The following is an 11686-nucleotide window of genomic DNA, read 5'->3' as shown; positions in this document are numbered from 1 at the left end:
TCTCGCTATTATGGAAGACTAAGCACAACTCATACAGTCATGCATACTGCCAGTAGCCCAATTTAGCATCCTTACCTGTGGTCTTTATTCGCATTTGCCTGTATGCGTTGACCATATTTGTCCACGTGATGGGCAAAACGTATTCTAACGATTGCCATTATCTGGGTTCATGTCAAACCTTACAGCAACGCGTTGTAAGTTGTAACACAAACAAATTCTGAATATTCCTACTAGGCAATGGCTGTACGCCTGTACCTATCATCATAATAGGAGATGCCCTCCTCACGTGGTAACTTTTAAGTCCATGCACTCAAATGGATCAGTTAGTCGATTAGATGGCTGGTAGACGGTGTCGATTGCGTTGGGTATGTTGATATCGAGAATTGGTAAATAGTTGTACTACATATCAATATGTCATCGTAATTCACATTGGTGAACTTTAATCTTTCTCTTGTCTTGACTGTCATTACATTTTTGTGTAAGCAATCCATGGAAAGCGAAAATGAATTTCTAGATATCTCTGTCCTCTGGAGATGGACGCGGACCATGCTGAATTGAAGTTTTGGGCATGCTGACTGGAATCTGAGATAAGGTAATATGACTAATGAATTTTGAATCATGAGCACATGGGATGGGGGATATGCATGGGGCCGGTGTCCAAAAATTCTTGTAAACTAGCTAGTACACCTTTTTGCTATTTATGCAGGTATCCCCTGACCAGCATCCTCGCATGGTTAGTCATGTCATCCAGCCATCCACTCCAGTAAAAGGCGTAAACATTAACATTTCATCAAGGAAAAACATCCCTTTTGGTTTTGGCTGTGAACGTAGGAGAAATGTTATGGTTGAACAAGTTGTTATTGGTGGGAAGTTGCGATAATATTCACCTCACAGTTTTGAGCTTAAAACGAGCCGGAGTTCTTATATATATATACCCCAAAAGTTATTAGCTGTCTTCCCTAAAAACAATTGAGGGTTGGCTCGTTGGTTTGTTAGCTGGGTTGTTCCAGCATTAACGCAGCATCAAGTCCCGCAATCAACACTTTTTGGGAAAAAAGGGTAAAAGGGAAAGTTATGGGTGAAAAAATCTTGCTTCATTCTACCAAAAAAAAATGGATCCAAAATTAACTAGTGTGTTAGCTGGGTGGCTGGGACGCAGATTCGAATCCTGCTATTTCCACCAACGTTGAAAAGTTGGTGTATCGTGTTAAATACCCCCGCCCCCCCAAAAAAAAACGCTCAAGATTTGGTGATTGTTTGCCATCTGTCAGTGGCTCTGATCATTCAATTCCCTTTTTCTCCTCAACACCACCAAAAGAGTCACTTGTCATTTTCTGGAAGACATGGGGGCTGTAAATAGGGGATTCTACCAGCAGTCCAGCACAACAACTCTGCGTTGTGTTGTAGAAACAAATAAAAAGCATTTAAAAAAAGAAATAAAAAATTCCAACGAAATATCAATCAGCCACTACCCAATTCGGCCGACTTGCGATTGGCATCTTTTCGTCTTCGTTGGAGAGAGTGTACAATATAATATCGAGATTTGCTTTGCATCATCCTTGGTTTGCACTTGGCAGTGTTGGTTCCCATGTTGATTTTTGTTTGATCAAACTAGAAACTTAAGAGAAAGAAAAATTGATATCGATCTGACATGACTCTTTCTGCGTTTTATACAAAACGAAACACAGTGCCACTTGAGCTTAGCTTGTATCGATTTTTGGGATCAGATTTTCTTTGTCATATATAATTGAGATGAGTAGCCAAGAATCTCCATCATCTTCGTATCAAATGGCGGCTCCCCATGTGAAGGGGAAGAAATTCAAAATAGATTCAAATGAAAAAGTAGTAAGGTAATGGGAGCTGATAGCCTTTACCCACCTTTGACACTTGACAGGATGTTGGCGTTGCCTCAATTAGAGCCGGTTGAAACTTGAAATGTAAACAATACTTTCAGTAGGTTGATGGAGATGGTTTAATGTGTAAAATGGCTGGGGAACACAGGACCGCTGGTTGGTTGCAGTCCGGTGGGCCCGCATATAACTTTACCACGTGGAAGGTGATTTTCAGGACCTATTATGAGGATGGTCCCACGTAAGAGAGGACCCGTACAGATTGCAAAATCACCATTATCAAAATTGACCTTAGACTATTTGATTCACGCATCTCTCTCTCTCTGCTTTTCGAAGAATTTAATTAGATAAGAATGGAAACAGAACATTTGACTGCAGTCTAATTATTTGTTTCAGATATGTTCCTGCAAGATTTTGGATTGTTTTTTGTTGTCCCGTTTAACGAGCGGGTCCTCATCATCCTCACAAGATAGAATGCAAGTTATATGGACCCAGACCCATCATTATTGGCCCTGCGCCCCTGAACCTAATACGTTTCTGTCACCTCTTAACATCGTAATCCCATCAAACAATAAGCATGGGAGTCGTGGACCATTTCTAAAATTTTATGCTTTAGACTTTAGAGGGAGAGGAGAGGGTGGGGGTCTAATATAAAACATAAACCTTGTAATATATTATCGATCCATTTCCTATTTTGAAATTTAGTCGCAAATTGGGATAACCCATCATATATACTCTTATCAAAAGGTTTCAAAATCCGTAGAAAGTGTAAATGAAGAAGCCGGAATTAAGTTCATATGCTTTATGGATTGATATTGCATACTGTACTACTGTTTCATTCATCTTCTTCAACAATCCAACATATATAAAACCAAAAGCCCAAAAAATAAAAATAAAAACGAAAAAGGAAAAAAGACTACTTTGCCACAAAACCTATGCTTACTAGCCAGCCATGGATTGAATACCAAAATGCAATCTACTCTGTAATTTTTTCTTTTTTCCATCTCCTGTGGTATCAGTAGATCTAATTAGTTTTTATATGCATTCCGTTCTCAAAATTCCTGAGTACAACAAACTATAACATACAAAAGAGAGGTAGAGAGGGAGAGAGAACTAACTACTAAGAGCAGCAGCAGCAGCAAACAGGACAACGTACGATGCCGTTCTCGTTACAATCAGGGCAGCGTTGAAACCCACACTCACATTCTCCTTCCTCCCCATCTCCCATCCCTTGCTCGTAGTAGATCTTACAGCTTCCCCAACACCTCTCACATGGCACGAACCTTATATCACCACAAGCCTCGCATACACCACCACCACCATCGTCGCCTACCACCTCGCAATCTTGTAGAATCTTCTCGAGAACTCCGTCATCGTGCATCTGCCGTACCTCGTCGACCCCGCCGATGTACCTGCCCTTTACGAACACCCTCGGCAGCCCACCCTCGAAGCCATCTCCCAACAACTCCTTCAGCTCCTCCCTGAACCCGTAGTGCATGGACACGTCCCTCTCGTCCACTCGAACCCCGAAACCCTTCAGGATTACCCTCACGTGGCAGCAGTCCTCGTACGTCTTCCTCACCCCTCTCAGGCTCGTGAAGTAAACCACCACCTTGTCCCCCCCACCTCCACCTGGCGGGCACCCGCCCGTGGCCGTTACCACCTTGCCATCTGACAGCAGCAACTGTCGATTATGGAAGGAGGAAGTCTTCTTCTCGGGCTCCGGCAGTCGGAGGTCAAAAGGGTCCGTCGGGGACAGCTCTTCCAGGGCTTTCCTGAATGTGGATATGATTTCCGGATCGAAATCAGAGATGACGGAATTGGAATTGGAATCGGAATTGGCATCCTCCGATAACTGAAGCCACAGCGGTTTCGGCGACGTCTTCCCATTTTCCTGTAGCTTCGTCGACCTGGAAACATCGGGCGAATCGGTCTTGTTGGGGACGGCGTGGAAAGAGAAGGAACGGTCGACGAGATGGGGGAGGCGGAGTGGACTTGCGTCTTCTAAGCCTTCCATCAATTCCCATGTGTTGATGGTCTCTGGTTCGCCGGGTGGTGTTCTAGTGGGCGTCTTAGGCATGATCTTGGGGATTTTCGTATTGATCATTTCTGACCAGGTCTTGGCTTTGGTGATACCCGTGGCGAAATCCATACTTTTGCAGTTGTCGTCGTAGATGGCATCGTCGATATCTTTTCTGTTTATGTTGCCATTTCCATTGACGATAATGCTGTCCTTATTGTAGTTCTTGTCGTTGATGATGTAATTCTCAGTGCTTGTAGCGTTGTAGGCATCCTGGTATGGATGGTTGGAGTAGTCGAGCTTGAGAGAACCCAGTGTGTGGGAGGTGAGGGCGACGACTTGATAGCTCTCTCTTCTGCCCGGGGAAGGCTGGTGGCTGGGCACCGAGTAGCTACGGGGGAGAGGCGATGGGCTTCTTCCGCAGTGGCGGCACCGCCGATGAGATTGCTTGGAGCTTGCGCAACCCATTACTATCGATTTTCTTTTGTAGAAAAAAGAACAGGGGAGCGGGTTCTGAATTTCTAGTGGGTTTGGAGAATAAATTTATTTAGGGACATTCTCTCTTTGATCATACATTTCAGTCATGAGCTGGAAGCAGGATAAATTATGGGGGGTTTTATTGGAATTGGAAACTTAGATGAGAAATGCAGAACTTAAAGGAATGAAATTTATTTAAAAACAAATCCAACAAATTGTACGTACGAGGATAATGAATTTGGTCCCTGCGCTGAGACAAAAAAAAAAAAAAAAAAAAAACAAGACGAGGAGAAGATGGCGACCGGGAATTAATGCCTCACAAAACCGAGATCAAGCAGATAGCACAAGAAGAAATTCCTGCGAGTTCTGGTGGAAAACCAATCAAAACAATCTAATCCATGTGAAACATTGGTTGCATCCACGTTTACCTGAATCCTCTCCCTCTAATAATCAGACGAAATTCCATGCATAGTTCTCGTTCTCTAAGAATCCCCATGGATCAGCTGGGATAATAGATAGGAGTGGAAGAGTAAATTAGCCATCGTCTTAGTGGTCAATTGGAAAGAAGAAACTAGAAACAGGACGGAAACGTTGGAGGAGTGGAAACAGACAAGGCGATGAGGGGGGAGAGGAATTGCTGAGTCAACGAATGATATGAAGGTGAAGAAGACCTTACCAGTTACCAGTAAAGAAGGGAGGGTCGGTCGATTGGTGAATCGATTAAAAATCAAACAAAAGATAGAGCAAAAAGCAATATCTAAAAGGTCTGAAAATAACGAGTCATAAGAAGAAATCACGCCAAAATCATCGTGAAATGGTCAACAAATCAATCAAAAGAGAAACGAAAATTCTTTCTAAATTCTAATCTATCCCTGTTGTCTGTTCTGCTATCCACCAAAGAATTAATCGAAAGAATAGGAAGGTCGCGGGATGCTGCACAGTATTGAATAAAAAGTGCGGAAATTCTGATCTCAACTACTCATCCTCCCCAACTCAAACAGAAGAACCCTTTTATGTATCGAATGAAAAAAATAAATGTCGACGCGCTTCGAAGCTCAAAGATTCGATGGCGGAAGGGGGGTGGGCCGGTGAGGTGCTACTCTCTGTGGGGTGGGTGCTTACACGTTTTCTAGCAGGGAAGCAGTCAAATATAATTATATTTATTAGGACAAATTTTTTAAAATACCCATAAGATTTAAATTTATTAACTCTATCCGTACTGTTTGATTATTGTTTTAAAGTATCTTTACTGTTTTTGAATTTTGACAAGTATAACCCTTATGCTTAACATTCGTTAATATTAGCAGTACACACATTACACTACGTGATGTATATATTTTTTTTTAAACCCAAGTTTACCATTTTTTAAACCTCAGCTCCAATTCATGCACAGCAACACTGGTGGCCAATACCTCTACCCTTTGTTTGTTGAAGTCGAATACTAGTGGCCAAATCAAATTTACTTACGAAAAGTTAAAATTACTTGTTTGACAGTGAGATCCCCGACTAGAGAGAAAGCACCAAAAGACCAGGTATGGTCAGTGTTAGAGTTGAAACCCAGCTTCATCGCTGCTTTATAGAAGAAAACAAAACCGGACCAGGTTACTTTTGATTCTCAGAACGAAACTGGAGGAGTCAAGAAATTGTTATAAAGGGGGCCAAAATATAAATGAAATATGGATGAATCTACAAGGGCCAACCATTGAGATGGAAAATGGGGGGAAGAAAAAATTTACATAGATAGCTGTATTACAGTGGGAATTTTCTGAACCATAGGAGACATGACTCCCATGGGTCCCCCAGGCGCTCGGCCCTAATTGCCTAATCGGAACCAAGTTTTCATAAATTAGTCAGAAACAGAGAAGAAGGTTGACTGTCATACGAAAACCAGCATGATGCAACGATTAGACTCTCCGGTACGAGATCAGATATTTATGTTCGAAACCTAGGGTTTTTAAAACGACCCGAACAAAATATTGACAAAACTAGTGAAAGATCGAATTTCTCTTGACCCCATAGGAGTTTCCGAAGAAAAGTTCACTGAGAGAAGGTCTTGAAGAGCCCCTGCAGTTCGGAGAAGAAACGTGGAGTCTGATCAGCTCATTCTGTGGACTTCTGGGATGAGATATGGAGAAAGAAAGGAACAAGGGGAGTTTGGGAGCTAACGGGACCATATGCTCTGCTTTCCGACAAGTGTTTGTGACAATAGATGGTGTTTTTGTTGGATGAGAGGTGCCTTTTCCCCTACTGCTTCATTTTGAAAATTGAAACTCTCCTGCCAAATAGTTTTTCCAGGGTTTTGCTGGCCGACTGACTAACTGGACTCGTCAAACTTGAAACACAACAACCACACGAAGACGATGATAGCCCCATGCCCCCATCCCTCCCTCTATGCTCTATTTGGATTTGGAATATCATTGTATGTTTGTTTGATACCAACCACAGTCATAAATGAAACACAACAACCACACTAAGTGAATCAATTTTCCTTTTAATTAATTAAGTGAATTGATACCAACCAAATCCCACCACACGTACAAGTTAGTGCTGGGATCCTCTTTGGTTTGTCCAAAGTCCAAACACCAAAGTAAAAAGGAAACAAACACCACAGCTACAGCATGACAGCAGTCCGCTGACAAGGTCTTTCGTAGGCATAGCGCATAGGGTCATAGGGATAGCCGCTCCGGCCGCTTGGATATATGCACATTGGATGGGATGGCGCCGAAGCCCGATGGAATTTCCCTCTTCCTCTTGTAATGAAGTTAAATCTCACCAAAGTCATCAATCACTCATCTATGACTGTGTTTGAGTCTGAGTCTGACTGGAGGGGAGGGAGGTGGCAGACTGACCCGTTTGGGTTTTGATTTTTGTGGACAAACACATCCCTGATCCCCCATTAGAACTTGAAAGAAAGGCAAACGGACCACTTTTTAATTAATTATTTAATTAGTTTTGGGATGAACGTTGCAAATTTAAAAAAAAATGGACCGAGGGATGAATAAAGGGATTATAGCATATAAGGGCAAATTTTGGAGTTTAATATCAATAAAAGTAATATTTGTTAAAAAAATTTAAAAATAGGTTAACTTTTTAAAAATAATATCTATAAAGGGTAAAAATACTATTCATCATCTTCTTCTTGCCATTTGTTTACCAGCACACCGCCCACCACCACCCACCACCGCCAGTTGCCTCTAGCAACGTTGCCGGAGGTGGCGGCGACGGGTGGTGGTGGGCGGCGGCGGGCGACAACGGACAGTGGCATTGGTGAACAAATGGAAAGAAGAAGATGATGAACAGTGTTTTTTCCCTTTATTGATATTATTTTTAAAAAGTTAACATATTTTTGAATTTTTTTTAAAAATAGGGATAATACCATATAAGAGCAACTTTTGGAGTATAATATCAATAAAAATAATATTTAAAAAAAAATCAAAAATATGTTAACTTTTTAAAAATAATATCAATAAAGGGTAGAAACACTATTCATCATCTTCTTCTTGCCATTTGTTCATCAGCGCCGCCGCTTCTGGCAACGTTGCCGGAGGTGGCGATAGTGGCGCTAGTGGTCATTTCTCTACCCAACACCACCACCTCCACCTCCGCCTCCACATAGCCAAAGGTGGCGGCAGTAGCATTGGGCAAAGGAATGACCACTAGCGCCACCACCACCATGTCTGCCTCCACCCACCTCTGGCAACGTTGCTGGAGGCGGCGGTAGCAGGCAACGGTGGATGGTGGCACTGGTCAACAAATGACAGGAATAAGATGATGAACAATGTTTTTGCCCTTTATTGATATTATTTTTAAAAGTTAACCTATTTTTGATTTTTTTAAAAAAATATTAGTTTTATTGATATTAAACCCCAAAAGTTGCCCTGCTATTTGGGAGAATCATGACCTCCTCCCCCATGCACATGCACGTGATGGGACGTGCCCTTCTTACTCTTTCCCAACAATGCTCAATACTTTTACATTCTTCTTACTTCTCACTGCTTTGCTGCAAGGTGGATTTTGGATCATACCTGATTAATTTTAACATATTTATTTCTGTTGTCTACTTTGTGTTTTTTCTTCTTAATTTTCTTGCCATCTTCTACTTTGTGTCCAGAAGCTTCAAGCACATGCATTCCTTTTTTTTTTTTTTTAATCATAAAAATAATCAATTTTTAAATTTAACGACAATAACAATTCATAAAATCTTGAAAATCCATCCAATTCCAGGGAAACCATTTTTATTTTAATTTCTGATAATTATGAAGTTTTAGGTTTATATCAATGCAAATTGGTGAGATGTGTGTGTTGCATGTAACTGATTATTACATCAAATATGAGAGTGGTTTCAGTTAGCATGATCAGTATAATTGTTATTTTTACCTGAAGCATGAATTCGAGGTTTCTATTAACAGCGTGATCCCACAACGAATTGTTAAGGTACGTACATGTGTTTCAATTATAAATAGCCTCAGAAAACAAAATTGTATGCAAATTTATTTTGATCAGTAACAGCAATGATACCAAACACAACCCAAGAGATAAAAAAGATGCATGCTTTTTGCGATTTTTCTAACATAAACAACTTTAAAAATTACACAGGTCATAAAGCTTGAGCTACCAAAAACCAGTCTTGAATTCATTAATTGCAGATGTAGCTTTAACTACCAAACAAATATTCAATTGGTATAAGTTAGGCACGCTACTCCATGCCCTAAAACAACCGTTTTCTTATTTTTCATTTGATAGCTAGGGCATCATAATACAGTCCTTTTCTAATAAAAGCTTAGTATTCCTCAAGTATTTTTGAATCCATGTATTAATTCCACTATTAATTAGTTAATTTGTTTTAAAAAAATCAAGCTTTATATGTCGCATGCATTGCTCTCCTTTTCCATTTCATAATAATTTGATCCATATGTACTAAGAAAACCGAAAGCAAGATACAGTCTTCCCTTCTTGCACCATATCCTATCATATATAATTCTATTTTCATAAATACACATATACATGTATACATCCATACATACATATCCACATGTATCCTGACATCAACATCTCTTCTGTTATGTATAGAAGGAACAAGATAATATCACTTGGTGGGTCCAGGATTATATGGCAAGCCCACCAATTCAATGGGCTGGGCTGGGCTGGATAAACCATCGTAGCTAGGGAAGACGTGACGTTTATATACATCATAAAATGTGTGTTGGTTGTAAGTTTAGAATGCAGCCGGTGGCTTTAAAAGTTGAAATGAAAAATAAAATAGAGAGTAATATATTACTTGTGAGGCTTCATTTAAAATTGCAACCATGAACGTGTGCCGTGGGCTAGTGGCTTTCAGGTGTAGAATGTCTGTCATGTCGCCTAATGCTTCTGGCTGGCTTCTCACTTATAATATGTTCATGCGTTCCAGTTCCACTAACCAAATTTACTTTTTTCCTTTTCATACGATTCCTCATTCTAAAGTAAAGGTGCTGTTTTATATTATATAGATTAGACTTGTATTTAAAGTACATAACAATTTCCAGGTTCTCCGGTCCATCTATTTTTGGGCTCTTCATCATCATCACCATCCAAGAGGTGGCCTAGCTACTAAAGTACATAGGTCCATGTCTATTTTTTCATGGGCTTTTTTTAGACAGAGATGCCCATGCACATGACATGAGAAGTATATATGTGGGAGCTGGGCCGCTGGGGAATGCTGAGCCCCCAAAAAAAAAACATATAAGAGAATCATGAAACACCATGTGCATGGGCTAGTGGCTTGAGCTTTTCTAACTGTTGCATGAATTCCAAAGGAGCTGCGCGAGTTGAGTGTTGTCTCTGTACTTTGTATGTGCTACTCTCGCATCATCTCCATGATGTACTTGAGAATCACACACATATATATTTGATACATTCTAGTTAGAAAGCAAATAAACTCATAACCACTTCTTTTTTCCTCTGCAATTAATTGTATCATCATCATCATCTATCATTGCTTCTTTGAACTAGTTTCAATCAAGATTTGAAGGCAAAAGTAGTCGAATAAAAAACTCCTGTTTCTATTAATGTATGTATGGCATCCTTTCAGTTCCACGTAAAGGATGCACATTCCCGTGGCGACATAACACGATCAAACCGGATTATCTCTCACTCAAATGAAATCAATCAACAATCATATACTGCACCGATTGCATTGCATATTAACCACTTTCCGAAACTGTATTGGAATCTAAGCGCTTAAGGGCAGATTAACATTATGTAGCCTTTTCGGGCCAGTACATTAACCTCTATATTAATTCATGAGTTCAGGTTCATGTAGATGATTAAAGTCTATCACACAATGTTTGTGGATGCAAATTGGGTATCCGATTTCAAAGTTTTACATTCTTCTGTTCGTCTTCTAATATATAATTAGTTAACCTTCAGCATCTGCAATTCTGCATGTGGTGGTGGCTGCTCTCAGACTCGAACCCATTGCTTTTGTCATCGCACCAAGAAATGGTTCTTCTCATCTAAAAACTGCCCTCCTTGGCATAATACAGCTATTAATGGTATAAGTTCCCGTCCCTGTTGATAAGCTGTATCCCGTTTAGGAGGGCTGAGCTCAACATTCAACTAAGCTGGTTAGCTGCCTTGAGGCTCTCTGGATAAGTTATCTAAAGAGGTTAAAGCGGACAATCCAAAAAAAAAAAAAAGACCGACAGACAGCCAATTTGTGCTCTCTGAATTTTTTGTCAAACATAACTTAAAGGCTGTCTATGTAGGGCTTGGAAAGCCAGAAGCCATTGTATTTCAGCCCTCCTGAATGGGCACTTATGGCTTTTGCCTTTTGTCTTTGTGAGATGGGCCCACTTAAACAGCCCATAAACAAAGTTTGTCGAAAACTCTGAAAAGCCAAAATTTGCTATCCATCCAAAACATGGGCTTTCCTTTGTATACGTAAACAAACGTTTTTTTTTTTGGATAAATAACTCGCAAAGAAAAAAAAAAAACTCAACCAAAGCTTCAGCCCTTCCAAATGGGGTCTTTTATTCAATAATGTAAAAAATGTAAACGTTCAGGTTACTGGATATAGAAGGGGGAAGCAGAGAAAGGCCTAGCTTGAACTTACTAGGTATCCTAGTAAGGAGTTGCTTTAAAATCAGTGTCGTTTTAGTTTAGTGTGAAGTGTAAAACCATAATGTCAGATTGGAGATAAATTACAAAATGTCATCAGGGTTTACGTTGCATTTGGATAAACTTCAGATTTGTGCTTTTAAATACCAAATATATAAATCCTAATTTTAGGCTTTTTATTTTGGAGTTTGAAAGTGTTTTTGGCTTAAAATTGATATGTTTTTTAAAACAACTCTTGCCA

General features: G+C 40.2%; 1 protein-coding gene across 1 annotated transcript; it reads right to left on the bottom strand.

The window, feature by feature from the left end:
- Positions 1 to 2637: 2637 nt before the first annotated feature.
- LOC104597131 (uncharacterized protein At5g39865) lies at positions 2638 to 5482 on the bottom strand. The gene has a single exon (XM_010258542.3). The coding sequence runs from the start codon at positions 4336 to 4338 to the stop codon at positions 2971 to 2973; it is 1368 nt and encodes a 455-aa protein (XP_010256844.1). The 5' UTR covers positions 4339 to 5482; the 3' UTR covers positions 2638 to 2970.
- Positions 5483 to 11686: the final 6204 nt, after the last annotated feature.

The sequence above is a fragment of the Nelumbo nucifera genome, chromosome 3, assembly GCF_055504915.1.
Source record: "Nelumbo nucifera cultivar China Antique chromosome 3, China Antique-T2T, whole genome shotgun sequence".
Taxonomy (NCBI): Eukaryota; Viridiplantae; Streptophyta; class Magnoliopsida; order Proteales; family Nelumbonaceae; genus Nelumbo; species Nelumbo nucifera.
The sequence above is the reverse complement of the archived record's forward strand: the minus strand, read 5'-3'. Positions and strand labels throughout refer to the sequence as shown.